The 17788-nt window shown below is 35.5% G+C and overlaps 1 protein-coding gene across 11 annotated transcripts in view; it reads right to left on the minus strand.

The window, feature by feature from the left end:
* TBC1D5 (TBC1 domain family member 5) overlaps positions 1-17788 on the minus strand; it is a 536700-nt gene that overhangs the window by 325055 nt on the left and 193857 nt on the right. For 10 of the 11 annotated variants that reach the window (XM_089911191.1, XM_089911189.1, XM_089911188.1 and 7 more), the window contains one exon: positions 9821-9952. The exons of the other annotated variant lie outside the window; for it this stretch is intronic. In XM_089911191.1, coding sequence (XP_089767317.1) covers positions 9821-9917 — 97 coding nt within the window. In that variant the 5' untranslated portion in view covers positions 9918-9952. The remainder of the gene's footprint in view (positions 1-9820; positions 9953-17788) is intronic. 11 annotated transcript variants of the gene reach the window in all.

The raw sequence follows: 17788 nt of genomic DNA on the forward strand, positions 1-17788 counted from the left end.
CACAGATGTAGAGAGCAAACGTATGGACACCAAGGGGGGAAAGTGGCAGGGGGCAGGTAGCTGTGTAATGAATTGGGAGACTGGGATTGACATGTATATACTAATATATATAAAATAGATAACTAATAAGAACCTGTTGTATAAAAAAATAAATAAAATAAAATTCAAAAAAAAAAATAGAAAACAAAAGCCAAACTGAGAATTAAAACATTTTTGCTTCCTACCTTTCCTATACGCCACGCCATTCTGTTCCTCTCTATTAGCGTGACTAATTATTTTAACTATTAATTAACTTATAATAATGATGATAATAATAGTAATTTAACTATTAATGATTTTAACTATTTTATGATATTCAAAAAAGTGGAATATTATTGCAGTATTAAGCAAAAACCAGATAAAACTGAACACTTAAAATTTTCGAGGATCTATGTTCTCTTATTTTTAAATGGTAATTAAAAGTTTCCGATACTATTTACACAATGATAAATAGGATATATACATATTGGTAAGTGCCAAAAAGGTATTTGTTTTATTTACACTCTTGCACACTTTGCTTTCTGGCTTTGTACTTTCCCTTCCATCACTTTACATCTAGTAGCAATTCCGCAAAATCACTCAGTCCATTAAAAGTTTCTTTCTTTCTGCTATAAGGAGCCAAGAATGCATTATTACATTTTTCTATGTGAGGTATGCTATTAAATAATAGCTTGTACACTAATTAAAGCAAATGTAATTGTGAGAACACATTGACATTGTTAAAGTAAATTACTCAATTTAACAGTTTCATTTCAAGTGACCTTAATTGTATTAATTGTGATACTAGCTAATTAAATTGAAGAGCATTAAATATATTGTTCTAATATGTCCTAAAGGAGCAAATTTTCCATCACATCAGCAAAAGAAAAATAATAATTATATGGACCCCCCACCACCCCAAAGTCTCCTACACACATGTACACACAATGGGTCAAGCAGAAAAGGTCTCACCAGACTGCATTTATCATTACTATTTTAATATTGGTAGCAGGGCATAAAACAGACCACATAGAAGTAACTGATCTTTAGATAAATGGTTAATTTTAGGACATTCTTTATGTCAGGTTAAACAAATTACTTCATCATTACAAAGAGTTAAAATATTGAAAAAAATTGGAGTGAGGAAACAAAGATTGGTATAGAGGACTGCAATATGAAAATAAATGTTAAAATACTCCAACTCTATGTAAATCAGATGTTACTTATTAAATGCTTAGTATATCAAGTCATAAGGATACATACTAAAAAATAGTTATGGCCCTCATTCTTGAGAAGAAACTTAGTAGCACAAGAGAGTTACATGTCACTTCCATGTAACTGACATATCACCGTCTCAGATAACAACACAGATGCTAAATAACTCTCAGTCTTTAAAATACAATCTACGCTGGCTTACAAAATCCCCAGCATTTGGCCCCTGCCTGCTAGGCCCATCCTGTGCCATTCCATGTCACCCACAATGCTCCAGCCACCATGATCTTCCTTCAGTTCCTTGAATAGGATGAGCCTATTCCTATCCTAGGAACTTCCTCCGTATGAACTCTTTCCTTTCTCTAGACTGATGTTTCTTTCATTCTGCCTATCTGTCTGTCCATCTGTCTCCCTCTTTCTGTCACCACCTTTGCGTGCCTGGCTCATCTGTCATTCACATGCAACTGACATATCACCTCGTCAGAGAGATCTTCCCTGACAATCTAAAGTACGCACACAGACGCTCATTGTAACACTACCTTATCTTGATTCTTACCTAGCCTTTATCATTCTCTGCTATTTTTTTCCTCATTTTTGTACTTTTCCTTTTTTTTTTTTTTTTTTTTTTGCTGTCTCTCTCATGCTAAAATGTGAATTTCATTGAAAGAGAGCACCTGGACTATTTGTTTAATAGCCTATCCCCAGATACTAGATGATCAATGAATATTTTTGAATGAATGAATAAACGTCAGGTCTGTGACCCACAGCCCCTACTGTGATTAAATATACGTGCCTTTATGGTCTCTATTCATTTATTAAGTGTGACTGGAATTTCTTAACTATCATGCCAACATGTCTGATTGAAAATCTGTAAGTTCAACAAAACAGATCTATTCACAAGTCTAATTAAAGATTCAGATTGATAGCAGTGTTCTAAGCTCGGTCAAAATCAGTCATACTCTATTCTGCTGTCCTTTCTGGCCCTACTGATGCACTAGCAGAAAACAACTAATATAAATCTTTGATAAGAAATCCACTGTAGGTCACTGCACCTAAATGGGTTTATGTTTTTCTAAGGTTTTAAGATAATACTGTCACTCTACATCACCTCTATAGCTCAGTTATGCCTAGACCCAACCAAAACAAACCACCATCACACAGCTTCTCATTTTTGGTGATCCAAGAATATTATAAGGCTGACTAAGCACGGTGGAAAAAATATCTCAAGGTATGGATATTCCTTTGCAGATAACTTTGCCCAAGGGGGTAGTGGTGACAGCTCTTGCAGGGCTACTGTTTCTGTCTGCCACCAGAGCAAGCAGTGAGGTCTCCTTTGCTCCTAAAGACATGGGAAATGAAAAAAATCCCAGTACAACTAAAATAACTCTTCACACAACCCCAACTCTAAAGGAACTGAAAAGGGGCCTCTCCATTAAGTAAATACTAGGAATTGCCACACCAACAGAAAACTTCAAATAAAACTAAAAACTGGATTCAATTAATGAGAAATAGACAACACAATAAAAAAAGATCAGAATTCAGACCAGAAGACTTTTTTTTTATTTCAAGAGTACATTTTATCAACAGTGAGTTTCATCGTTACCATTAAAATGTCTAACTTGCTAAATCTCAATCCACTGTGAGCGCACAAATACATAAAATCCATATATAGTCATCTAAATCTAACATTAAAGAGTAACTTGAAGCTCCCTCGCCATTTAAATGTTTACGACTGGTATTTCACCACTACCTTTTCATGTTAATTCCATCTACTCAAGTCAGCTAGTGAGTGGTATCTTGAAAATGCCTTACCACTAATTACAGATCATCAATACTCTTCCCATCACCAAATCAGAGATTTTTCTCCTTTATAATTAGTCTTTAACCTATGCAATTCTGAAGCAGTGACCACCCTGGACCTACTTGGAAGCTCTCACATCTGTAGCTTCTTTAATTTTGACCCTCCTTTATCCTTCCCCAACTCTGACTGTTTTAAAATACTGCTCTCTCTATCCAATTTCTAATCATGGAGAATTCTGACCAATCAATCCTCAGTTCTTTTCTCTTTCTTTGAATTTCTTACCTGTCTCATACTGTGAACTGATATCTCTGGAGGATGACTTTCAGATCTCTAACTCATGGCCTTTCAGACTGAAGTCTCTCATTTCCCACTTTCTTTCGGACAGTGTAATTTAGAGGAACAGGGCATGGCATGTTCTCTGCTCTTTGATGTAACTTCTACCTATTGTCACACCACGTAACAAAATCCGTCTTTAAGGAGACATTTTAAAAAACATCCATTTAAAAAAAATCCTTGTTACTGTAATTTAAGAACTTGCAAGTTGTTCTACCATTTATTTAACAATCTTCATCTTCAACAAAGCCACCATTTTCCTTAATGACTTAATAGCCTTACAGTTTTTCATCTATCTAAACTGCCGTTTTCCTCCATATGTAGAGAGAATTTTTCATTAAGATGATACTTTTTACAAAACGACACAGACAGTAAAAAGATCAGCGGTTGCCAGGGGTTGAGGGGCATGGGATGGGGAAGATGAACAGGCAGAGCACAGAGAATTTTGGGAAAATACTCTGTATGACACTATAATGACAGGTACACGTCATTATACATTCTTCCAAACTCATATAGAACGTCCACCAACAAGAGTGAATCCTAATGTAAACTACAGAGTTTGGGTGATTATCATGTGTCAGTGTAGGCTCATCAGTTGTCACAAATGTACCACTCTGGTGGGAGATATAGATAATGGGGAGGCTGTGCCTATATGGGAACCAGAGGCTACATGGGAAATCTGTACCTTCCTCTTAATTTTGCTGTGAACCTAAAACTGCTCTAAAAAAATTAAGTGTTTAAAATTTAAAAAATAAAAAAAGATTTCAAACCAAAACCTATTCAAATCGACGTAGATCCAATTTATTACACAGAGCTAATGAAGGTACTGAGCTGGTTTATTGGATACCACTAGACAACGTTCCAACGAATTAACATAGTTATCAGAGACTTACATACTGTTCCCACGTCTCCTTTATGACTCCCATCACCATGCTACTCTATGCTTCATCTCTCCTAACTCAACCCCTTCCAAAACTTTCTACTCTGCCCTCTTATAAGCCCCTTCCATAACAGCAAACTTCTTTATATTCTCAAACTATCAATGAATTCTTCTGCCATCAACTTCCTTGTCTACTGTCTACCTATTATACTCCCCTGACAAAACTACTGCCTGCTTTTTTTTCTATTACTATCTTTTTTTAGCTGTGTTGGGTCTTCGTTGCTGTGCAGGCTTTCTCTAGTTGTGGTGAGTGGAGGCTACTCTTCATTGCGGTGCGTGGGCTTCTCATTGCTGTGGAATCCCTTGCTGCGGAACACGGGCTCTAGGCGTGCGGGCTGCAGTAGTTGCAGCACGCAGGCTCAGTAGTTGCGGCACGTGGGCTCTAGGGCGTGCAGGCTTTGCAGCATGCAGGCTCAGCAGTTGCGGCATGCAGGCTTTAGGGCACACGGGGTTCAGTAGTTGCAGCATGCAGGCTCAGTAGTTGTGGCACTCAGGCTTAGTTGCCCCACGGCATGTGGGATCTTCCCAGACCAGGGATCGAACCCGTGTCCCCTGCATTGGCAGGCGGATTCTTAACCACCGTGCCACCAGGTAAGTCCAACCACTGCCTGCTTTTGATTGTGGCTAAATCCTAGGTGCTGAATTCTGCTAGACATAATCACACACGTTTATAAGCTTGTATCACCTATAAATTATGATGTCTAATATCACCTTGGCCCCCAAGATCATATATTCTTTCTCAACTCAATCTAACCTTTGTTGCTCTCCATAAATCTTCAAATGCTTCATTCTGTCACTCACCATCAGCAAATTATCTCACCCTAACATATCAAGAAAGAGAAATATCAATGATATTTCACTGAACCCTCTGCCATCAAACAAATGAACTTACTGCACCTAAACATCTGTTCTCCATCCTTCCTCTCCTTCTCTCTCCACGAATCCCTCCATCTTGGCTCTAGACTGCATCTGAAACCAAGCAGAGCCCTGCCACTGCCCTGTTCCAAGTACAAAGGCCCCTCCACACCCCCTAGCTCTTGTTTACAGAAGAGGTGAAGTCTCCCAAGCTTCCCTGAGTCACAGAAGAGCAAGCTCAAGAAGTTAATGATTAGGACAATAGAGGCACAGAATCCTTCAGTGTCTGATGCACATTCCTGAGTTGTCTGACAGATACTGTAACTGCCACCAGAGGGAAAACACTAACTGCATGATGACCAGACTGTCGCCATGACATAAGCTGTTCCACCTTGAGCAGTACTGAATCTATGGCTAGCACAATTCCAAGAACTGGCCTTAAGACAGTGGGATTAACACTATTGCTCATAATAATCTGTATCTTTGTGGGCATCAAAATAATTGTGGCTTTTTCTCCCCATATATGTAAGCAGGCTACTAAAATTATCAGCAAAGAGATGCTACAGACCCATGTCGACATCTTCCACTCTAAGAATATGGCACCCTGTGTCAGCATGAAGAAGTTACAGGAGATGGACCTTCGCCCATAATCCCACAGAAATGGAATGATGTCTGACAGCGGTGATTTGCAAGCAAATTTTTGCAGGCAGTTTGTTGCAGGAAGTAGCTCTCTGCAGGAGGCCACTTTTGTCCCGTCACTTTAGCAAGGCTATATTTTAACTAACCTCCGGCCCAAGCACACCTTTCAAATCTTTTTGATCACACAGTACTTTGCCTAACCTGTTGATTCTTTCCATAGATCAAAGAAGTAGAATTGAAGAATGAGTAATTAACAGATGACCGGATCTCTTCCCCAGCTCCCCCTTCAGTAATCTCGCAATCAAACTGTGTGAACAAAATAGCATCTAAAGAAAGATCACACCGCTCAATGCTCTGTGGTGACCTAAATGAGAAGGAAATGCAAAAAAAGAGGGGATATACGTATGCGTACAGCTGATTCACTTTGCTGTACAGTATAAACTAACACAATATTGTAAAGGAACCACACAGCAATAAAAATTTTAAAAAAGAAAGATCATTTTTTGGATCTTTCCAAAAAACGGAAAGGAGTCGACAAGCCTGCACACAATGGGAGATGGCTACAAATCTGACCCCCTATCTCAATGAGTAACTGAGATTATTTCCCCTCTTTCCTTTTAAAAACTTTCATGGCCGACCAGAATCTTCGGAATTCGTTGTGGGACAGGAGTCCGCGTTCTCCCCAGATTGCCGGCTCTCTGATTAATGTGACCTTTCCGTTCTTAATCAGCACTTGTCACACAAGTGCTGACTTTTCGAGCAGTGAGCAGCCAAACCTGAGTTCAGTGACACTTCTACTAACTAGAAAAACCGTACTAAAGATCATAATAGAACAGTGTCATTTATCACATCAACTTCAGTAAACTAATTGAATTACCACCAATTTGTTCATCAGTAAAGCCACGCACCCCCTTCTAGTCATAAAACTCTATGATATAGTAACAGAAAGAAAGGGAGATTGGGACAAAAAAGTACAAGAGACAAAAATGGAGTAGGCAGGATATTCTGAATGTCTTGGATTTTTCTTAAGTGGGTTACTGAATATTTTATACATGAGCTAGAAAGAAAGCTTTGAAACAGATATTTTATAAAAAGGCATTACATTAAGTAATTATCTGAATACTATGAAAGCTGTAAGAATGCATATACAATCGAAGCTAAAAACTCTGACTACATGTAACAAAATGCTATTCTCAAAAGAGACCTAATAGAGGAAAATGTTCTTTCATCATGAGCAAGATTCCAAGCTCTTGTAAGATTGGAAAACAATTAGTAATTCAGAGAATACTATTTTATTAATAGGTTAAGTTTCCCTAGATCTTGATATTGTTTTTTTCCAGTTTAAAATAAAATAATTACTTTTTCATTTAATCCTTGAAAGTTCCATGCTAAGAATGAATAATCATGAGTAGCTGAACAAACAGTTTTGCTTTTTTTTATGGCTGCAATTGAATTACAGGTAACTTGTCAATTATTAATTAATACCCTCTGATCAAAGATCTTGGAATTTAAGGTGGTAATTTTTGTATATGACCAAATGCAATAGAGTACAGCATACTTTCTATGCTGTTTTCTATTTCAGAAAGAAATTAAAGCAGTTAAAAGTTAATTCACATGGAAAATGCGCCCTAAGATTTTGCATATGTATATCTAAACAGTTCTTTTTTCTGCCCTTACCCACTTTCCTCAAACATCCATGAAAGTAAACCAATGATATGTAATTTTCTCTCTATCATACCTATGATGTGGCTATTTTTGCTAATCCTTTCCAGAATACTCAGAATCATTTAACTCAGTAATGTACTGTTTTTCTATAAATGTTAAAAATTCAGATTTGAGAAATTAAAGATTTATTTGTTTACTTACAGAATATACAACAGGAAATTTTAAAAAATCAAACAGAAAAACAGGACTTCTACACAGGGAAACCACTGATTAAGTCCAATGTCTGACTACTTACAAAATGAGTCATTCAGTTGTGTAAAAGGCTTCAAATACGTGGAGAACCCCAAGAAAGACATATATTAAAATAAACCAACATACTAAAAAGGTGGTGATTTTTCAAGTAAATATGACAACCCCATTAAAATGCAACACACGGTTTTCTGCAAAAAGAAAACCTAAGATGAAATATATGCTTTATATAAAATATTTACATATACAATGCACAAAACCCACTACGGTTAGTAACCTTTATGGCTTTGAAGAACTAGATATTTACATATCTTTCTTCTGCATGTGCGTGCGTGTATGTGTGTTTTGTATATATTTTTAACAGTTGACAGCTGTTTTAGAGCATACAGAGATGCCAAGCTGAATGAGGGTCTTGATTACTTCAAGATTAGCTATCTAAAGTTTCTATTCATTTTAAGTGTTGTTAGTTGGAAGAGTCATTAGTCACTTCCTTGTCTTATAGAACATCAGCATACATTTACATTGTTAATGAACATTTGGGGTAAATGAATTAATGGCACTTTTAAACATCAATTCAGTCCTAATAACTTTGTATGTCATAGAAATGTTGGCTAGGATATAAACGAAAAGCCTTTTCAGTAAAGGTAACTCCTCATTCCTACAAACAATAAAGGATAAAATTAATTTAAAATGTTTTTTAACCGGTTTAAAAAAAAAGAACCTCAATATTTAATGAACTAGTCCAGAGAAAAATAGGCACTTAAGGAAAAAACAAAACAACCAAAAAAAACACCTATGTTCTAAAATAAGCATATAAACCAGAACATTTTGGTTATATATATACTGATAACACAAAATATATTCACTTTTAAAATATCCACTTATCAAAGCGCTTGCAGAATAATTTGACTTATTTCATTATGAGTACTTCTTATAGGTATGACATGTAAGAAAAAACATCACTAGGGAGGATTATATCATTCTTACCACTGAAATTCTTTAAATGCTGAAACTGAAATTGGACATAAATAATTTTTTCATATTATCAAAACCTTAAACAGCAGTTTAAATAAAAGCAAATATAAAAATAAAATCACGAAAATAAGTTGCATGCTATTTTCATTAAAAACAACAAGGGCATTTGTATGATGTGGAAGGTATTAAAGATGCACTAAAAACATAAACACACTCCATAAACTCAATAGCGTGTATACTACAGAATTAACTACTTAAGGTATCAATTTCTTTTTTAATTCCCCAAACAAGAGTTAATGGCAGACCTTTATTTACATCAATACAGAAAAAAAATCATATTTGAAGTATGTAAAATATATGTGAATGACTGACTAATTATAATTTCTTATAACAGCTCTTATAATCCTGAAATATGTATTGAATGAAAAATTACAAATAGTTACTTGAGTCAATGAATCAACTTTAGCAAATATTTAGTGAATTAGTTGAAATAAGGAAAAGGCGTCAAGAATGCTCACAAACTCATTGTTTCCTTCTAAGATACTATATTATCACTAATACTGAGAAAATAATACAAAGCTCTGATACATATACGTTTAATACATTTTTATAGGGCAGACCCCGAATACAGTTGATGTTTTAACAACTTCACTACACAGAGCTTTAAAAGTAAAACACAAATCCCAATTATTAAAAAAACAAAAACAAAAAAAGAATAATCAGGCAAGTGCTTTATCCTGTAATAATCTCAACTTGCTGAAGGAAAAAAAAAAATCCCTGCAAAAATCAACACCAAGAGCTTAGACTTCTTTAAAAGATGTTTGAGAAAAGGCCATTTTGCATTTCAACATTCTTATACTAAAGCAATAAACTGTTTAAGTTTATGATTTTTTTAAAAAAGAATGACAGTGCATTAAACACTTGGCTATTGCTAATGCGTCTGTCTATAATTAAAAGTTGACGTTTTGTGGAATCCATCAGTATCAGAGCGCTCCCTATCTATCCAGGGAAATGTTCTTAAAGCTCTCCTGCTCAGCCTCTCTAGAGAATGACACACAAGGCAGGCAGAGCTAGCTGGAGACCCTCTGCCAGGTTTCCCAGTAACCTCAAAATTATCTGCATACAAAACTCACCTCCAGGCTTGTGTGAGTAACTCAACAAGGGGTCAATGCCCACTTCTTGTTCTTCTGGCTGCAGAGGATGTCTAGTTTCAGATAAGGAATGATACATTGTGAGAACTGGACAATGTCACCAAGAGTGACCACCTGGGAGATGAAAAATATGGAGAAAAATGATAAATTTTTTTCTGCTATGACTGGGAATAAATGCAAAATGGAAAATGATTAAATGAGCATTACAAACATTAACAAATTTTCCACAGGCTCCAGGGACTGTTACTACACATTGGTAGGCATATATATAAAAGAAGTGAAAAAGTGGCACAAGATTTTCATTTCAACAATTTCTTCCCAAATCTGGACTTCACTGGTAACCTCTACCTCAACATTCAGTTACATTTATTTTCAGTAAACTTCTACACAAAAAGCTGAATTGTAAGTTAAATCACTGTCACATTTATAATATCCTTCATTTTACTGCCAAAATAATACACATTTACTATAGGAACTTTCAAAATATAGAAAATATAGCTAACTGAAATCATTTGTAATTATATTAGCTAAAAACACCACTGTTAACATTTCAGTTTATTATATGTATTCTTTCTGGGCATTTAAAATACATATAGTTTAATGTGATCCACCATGCTAAGTATACTGATTATATAAATTATCATGAGTATTTTCCTTCCCATAAAAAAGTCTATATTATCACTTCTAATGGATCCCTGGTATTCTTTATATAGCTATAACAATTGATGTAACCAATTCCTTATTAGCAAACAATTAGGATACTTTTAGTTCCCCAACACTATGAATAGCCTCACAATGGATATCTTCCAGTAATATCTCTGTGCTGTATCCATGATTATTTCCTTAGGATAAAATCCTATAAGCATAATTGCTGGACCAAAATATTTATTTTTAAAAAATAAGATTTTAAGATAAGTTTTGCCAAATTATGCTCTAAAAAGATTTGTATATAATAGAACAATTCATTTCCCCTGGACCCTCATCAACAGTGGGAAGCAGTAATTCCTTGGGCTTTTTTTTTTTTTTTTTGGACCTATATGATAGTCAAATTGTATATTGCATTTGCTTGATACCTAGTGAGATCACTGAAGACTTCATATGTTTTCTCTGACATTTGTTATTGTCTTTTGTGGATGTAGTTTATTATTATGATTGCCTTCATGATTTGTAAGCATGCTTTAAATATTCAGGATATTAAACCTTTGTCATATGCTACATATGTTTTTCTCAGAGTGTGTCTGTCTTCAAATTACATATAGTTTTTGTGGAGGTAGTAACTTCTTCATTTTTATGTAGCCAAATATATCTGTATCTTCTTTATGGATTCTGCCTCTGGTATTACACTTCCAAAGGCAAGATTATATAAATAACCACCTGTGTCTTCTCATTTTTTGAAGGTTTTCCTCCTCAATTCTCATTTCTATAAATAATTCTAATTTTTTTAGAAATTAAATTGTTTTTGAACTTCCAAGCTACACTAACTACTTATAATATATTTATGTCTATAAAGTACAAATGAGAATTTGTACTTCCCAAATCAGAATCTTCCAAATAATAGACTGAGTTCGCTACTTTTCATCCAAAATAACGTAAGTAACATAATCTTTTAAATTTTAAGAGCAGGGGGGACAGGAAGAGGAAATGTGTAATGCTAAATTGGAAAAGCAAGTCCAACCAAAATGGGTATGTAATTTTAAAGGATATAGTCTCCACTTATGGAGGAAAATACCAGAGAAGCCCATGAACACACAAATCCTTGACCAGTCTTTTCCTATCACAAAATGCTCCTTTATCCTGTTTACTTAATTTCTAAAACTCTCATGTCATAAAAGCACTCTTGAACACTTTCTCATTTTTATCAGAACCCTCCAACTCTCACCCACCCTCACTCTTGGATCAGATGTTAACATCCTTTCCCCCTCAGCTTATGGTTAAAACAAAAGAAGCAGAGGGTTAGGCTAAATCAACACTTGGGAAAGCAGAACTTTTGCTGCCAACATAGTAAGAATTTCTAAAGCCATAAATCCTAAATCCATAAAGCTAAACCATTGTCAGTTCTTGTTTCTTATGTGTACAAATCAATTAACATATATGGAGCACTAACTATACAGAAGGAACTCTGGGGGATATAATCTAGTAGAGCAGCAGTCCCCAACCTTCTTGGCACCAGGGACTGGTTTTGTGGAAGACAATTTTTCCACAGAACGGGGGGGTGGGTGTGGGGGTTGGGTTAGGGGGGATGGTGTTGGGATGATTCAAGCACATTACATTTATTGTGTGCTTTATTTCTGTTATTATTACATTGTAATATATAATGAAATAATTATACAACCCACCATAATGCAGAATCAGTGGGAGCCCTGAGCTTGTCTTCACTTACCACTCACTGATAGGGTTTTGATACGAGTCTACAAGCAATTGATTTATTATGGTCTCTATGCAGTCAAATCTCTCTGCTAATGATAATCTGTATTTGCAGCCGCTCCCCAGCGCTAGCATCACTGTCTCAGCTCTACCTCTGATCACCAGGCATTAGATTCTCATAAGGAGCGTACAGCTTAGATCCCTCGCACATGCAGTTCACAGTAGGGTTTGCACTCCTATGAGAATCTAACGCCGCCGCTGATCTGACAGGAGGTGGAGCTCAGGTGGTAATGTGAGTCATGGGGAGCGGCTGTAAATACAGATGAAGCTTCGCTCGCTTGTCCGCTGCTCACCTCCTGCCGTGCAGCCCAGTTGCTAACAGGCCACGGACTGCTGCTGGTCCATGGCCTGGGGGTTGGGGGCCCCTGTGGTAGAGGAGAGCAAAATGTAGATAAGCAATTATATTATAAAATAGAATCTGATACATTCTGCTGATCAAATGAATGAGCAGGTTAAAAAATAAAGTCCTCTACTATGGAGAAGGAAGGCTCACCAAATGCCAGCACCTAATGGGGTCAGGCAAAAAGCATTATTAATTACAGTTAACATCTATTAAGTAGTGAATATATGACAAAAACTACTCTAAACACTTCACATATACTCAGCATTTCATCCTCCCAACAACTCAATGACGTATCTTCACCATCATTTTCATTTTACCAAAGAGAAAACTGAGGTACAGAGAGATGAAGCAATTTGCTTACAGTCGCACAACTAGGAAGTGTTGAACAGCCAGACTGTGAACACATCCTATCTGGCTCCAAAGCTCACCCTCTACTCAGTACTACACTTGGCTCCTGTTAAGTCAATGAGACAGACAAGAGAGGCATAAAACAAGGGGGTCTAAGAGGACTGGGTCTGTGAATTATTGGAACATCCATTTCTCTGCTTCAACATTTTCAAGAAAAACTGGAAATCCAGAATTTTATGTGAAATCTCTTTACTTGTAAGTGTTGGCAAATAATAAAAAAAGAAAGAAAGAAAGAAAAAAAGAAAGAAACTGTGTGGAACTGATTAAACACGTCAAAACTGTATTTGGCCATGGACAACTATTTTAATGTAAAATTCATATTCTCTATACACTTTGTCATACTCTTTAAAAATATAAGGGTAAACATTCGAAATGAGTATTGCAAGTTAACTGCCAGACTTCCTTAAAATTTCTTTAATATCCTATACTATGTTTTCATATCATTTCTCATTTTTATAGTATATACTTCTGTTAGACTTCATATACCTAAAATATATAAATAAGGGGATGTTATATATTTTAAACTCTATGAGAAATAAACAACAAGGAAACTGATATCAAAGTGTATTTCAAAAAGGAACATCAGAAGAAAAAAAAACCCTCTCTATGGCTAAAATAAAATACAACATGACAATGTTCAAATATTCACTCAAGATGCTCAAAGAGACTTAGGGTCTTTTAAACTCCTTAGAGAAAGTTAAGTTCAAGTCATTCACTGATTTTAGCTTTAATAATAATTCTTTAGAAATTGAGATGTCTGTGGTAACACCCAATAAACAGAATACAAAGTTTACCAAACATACCAGTCTACAACGATTCTAGAGAACCAGGCATCTACTATATGCTAATTAATCATGCCTATAGGTTGAAACTGAGTCACTGAAATGCTTTTATTGTCAAATAAAGCAAACCTGCTGAATAGTAATAATGAGTTATTTTCATGAAATACGTTGAAGAAAAAGTTTGGACAATATCCTTAATTTTCTTTTAATCGTAGATTTAAATAATAATCTAGTTCAGAAGTAACTTATTAAGTAGGCGCTGTTTTGTTTTTTGTTGTTGTTTTAAACACAAAGGGCTATTTTTGCTTTTCAGAACATAAAAGAATATTTAACTTTGTTGGTTACTGCTACTGTGATTACCTTATAAAATCACAATACAACGTTGCTTTCAAATATGAAGTAATTTTTCCAATTTGTGTTCTGTGACTATAACAACAACCAAAAATAAAGCAGAATAGCAAAGGTTTTTAAACAAATGTATCTATATTTGTTTTAATCACTATTTTGAATAAATTTTGTATCTATGAATATCAGACTATAAGAAAATATTTAATAAAAGTTCAAATACTTAAGGGAATTTTTTGTGGTCTGAAGATTTTAAGATAACCCCTATAAAAGTCAAAATGGTATAAACATTTTGAAACTCACAGTGGACCACTGCATCTTATGTTTGTATACTTGCTATGCCTTAATCTTCTCTACACAGAAGCTAGACATATATGTAGAAAAAAATATATATAATGACCAAAAATATGTATCTTAGTAAATGACTACTCAAATCCATAATTGATGGAGTTCAGTTTTCTTAAATAATGCCAAGTTGTCTCTAGAATTTCTCTGACTGACAAAAATGGTAAAGAATTTTAAAAAATAAAGGCAATCTTATTTTTTCTAATTCAGAAAGCGCAGCAATATACCTTCTAAGACCTGAGAAAGGAGATATCCCTTCTTTGCTACACTTACTATAAATAACAAAGTTCCTACTGCACATGAACTCAACATTCACAAAACTCAAAACTGGTTGTGCAGCGTGGTTTTACTGCCATCCTGGTCACAGGAATTGACACATTAGGCTGAAAGTGCCATTTAAAATCCCAGACTAATCTTAGGACAGTTGTAGTGGCTTCACATATCTGGTTCTTGCAGTATTAAATCTTAAGATAAAAGTGATCTGTCTGAGAGAAGGGAAGTCTTGTGAAAATAGTATTTAATGAAAGGGTAGGAGTTCAGCACTAAAGCTTGGAAGACAGTCTTAAAGTATGTTAATTAAATTTCAGAATAATCTATTTTCCATGTAAACTGAAGCAACACAAGCAGTCTGTAAGTGAAAATTTCAAATTATTAGCATGATACAGACAAAACAAAAGGTTAGCTGAATAAAATTTCTCACTTTTAAAATGGCATCATATAAACAAAACCTCTAGAAAAATAGTTTATTCCCTCTGAATCTGAAGTTCTACGTATTTCAGCTTATATTCATTCTATCACTGTTTCTATTACATAGGCATAGAATTAGCATTCTGAATTGTGTCTTCGAAAGACATCCGTATTCAGAAAAGCTCATATAAGCATACTCCATTCATTTATATTCTTGCCTGATGGTAAACTTAGAAGTCAAACACTGAAGTTACAGAGTAATATTACTTTACATAAAGATATCTCCTGTAAGAAAAGCATATCAAAGAGCTTAAATGAACTATTTTCAGAGCACAATTATAAAAGGGGGAGAGCATACAGCATGAATGACTGTTACAGGTAGTATGCATTCACCATGATGGGTATGTAACCTAAAATATGACATCTTGCCTACAAAAGCAAGAAACTGATAGAAGCTAGATTTTTTGTAATTAAGAGAGTAATGGACCATTACCTGTAGAACTGGCAAAAAACAAAAACTTTTATTTAGAAATATTGGTAGCTAGAGGTAAATTTGATGGTCAGGAATAATGATGTTTTAAAGTCTTAAGTTACAAGGGAGAGAAGGAGGTAGAAAAGGAGCAAGGAAGAAAGAAAAAGAAATGAGAAAGAAAACAAAGACAAAGGATGAAGTCCCATTTTTAAATTCTGTCAATCGTGAATGCAAGAGTGCTACACTGGACTTTAAATAAGTTAATTAAGTATTAAAATCAATCATCTGAAAGTCTTAATATTTAATATTGGTTAGATTGTATATCAAAGTAGTTTTATTATTTATTGACTCTAAACCTTTCCAGAATACTTCATCTGACAACAGGGGGTCTGTTTCTCACAAGATAAATGCATTTACAATGCCAAATAAATTATATATAAAAGAGTTTGTCTTAATACACGTCATTCAATATTAAAAATCACCCATTGGTAAAATCCTGAAACCCTAATTCATTTTTACCAACCACACAATTGTATTATTCAAGTGCTGTCTATTAAATACCTCAGTGTAGGTATAGGACTACAATGAGGGTCTACACACTGAGAACAATGATCAAAATAAAATTAACACAGATTTAATCCTTATAATTAACAGGCTATTAGAACAAGAATTTTAGGGTAAACAATCCACTATAAATATACCAGATTCACAAACGATACACACTATCAGAAACATGTAGAAGATACGAAAGGTTCACAGGTGGTCTTAAATATTTTATATTACAAAATAGGAATATGTTTGGCCTTTCAATATCCAAATGCTATAAAGTAACAGAACGTGGCAGTTGTGACCATATAAACAAGAGGAAATTGAGCGTTATAAAGAGCTAAAGTGGCCTGACAAAAAGCTCTCCAGCATGTATGCTCATGTGGTTTCAGAGTTCTCTTGAATACATGCTCACAAAGCAAAGACTGAGAAAGCAGCTCAGCCTAGTAACCAAGCGTTTCGTTTATTATAGCCTTCCATTGCTATTGCTGTATTTTATATGTATAGACACCACCTCTAGCCTTTACGCTATTCGGTCAGCTTTTCATAAAATCAAGAGAACTACAACAATTAGGAGTTCAGGAAGAATGAGCAAAACAGAAAATGAAAAGAGAAAACAGTCACAGTAACTTGTCAATTACGTTAAACTGATGATGATGTGAAGAACAAGGAAAAGAAATAAATGGCTACTCTTCGCAGAAGCATCACATCAAATCAAACATTTTGGTCAAAAAACAAACAAAAGACATCCCCTTGGGGGCTTCCCTGGTGGCGCAGTGGTTGAGAGTCCGCCTGCCGATGCAGGGGACACGGGTTCGTGCCCCAGTCCGGGAAGATCCCACATGCCGCGGAGCGGCTGGGCCCGTGAGCCATGGCCGCTGAGCCTGCGCATCCGGAGCCTGTGCTCCGGGAGAGGCCACGACAGTGAGAGGCCCGCGTACCGTAAAAAAAAAAAAAAAAAAATCCCCTTGGTGCAAGCCTGGGGAGGCCTGAGTTGTTTCCAGAAGCCTATGAGCAACTGTGAGGAGACCCGTCTGAAAGTCCGTGGGGATCTTATATTTATCCCTTGGCTATTAGTAAGTGGTAGGGCTGCGAAACCCAAAGAAACGTTACTAAAAACAGTACTTTTAATTAAACAATAATAACAGCAAAAACATAGCATTTATTGGGAAGCAGGCACTGTTTAGGCACTTTTACATTTCAACCTTACAATTCCTCTGTGTAGCAGACACTCTTCATTATCCCCTTTTATGATTAGGCAACCACAGAGAAGTTAGAGAACTTAGAGTCACAGAGCTGTTAGTGACAAAACCACCTCAGGATTTATAGGATGAAAAGTTTTCTTTATTGTTATGTTAAATATAATGCACAGGCAGACCTTGGAGATACCGCGGGTTCGGTTCCAGACCACCGCAATAAAGCAAGTATCGCAATAGAGTCACTGGAATATTTTGGTTTCCCGGTGAATTGGAAAGTTATGTTTATGCTATACTGTACTCTATTATGTGTGCAATAGCATGTCTAAAAAATGTACATACCTTAATTTAAAATACTTTATTGCTAAAATATGTTAATTATCAGCTGACAATGCAGGGTTG

Source organism: Delphinapterus leucas, chromosome 4 (genome assembly GCF_059928025.1).
Source record: "Delphinapterus leucas isolate spDelLeu-1000000601 "Yukka" chromosome 4, BTC_Dleu_Yukka2, whole genome shotgun sequence".
Lineage (NCBI taxonomy): Eukaryota > Metazoa > Chordata > Mammalia > Artiodactyla > Monodontidae > Delphinapterus > Delphinapterus leucas.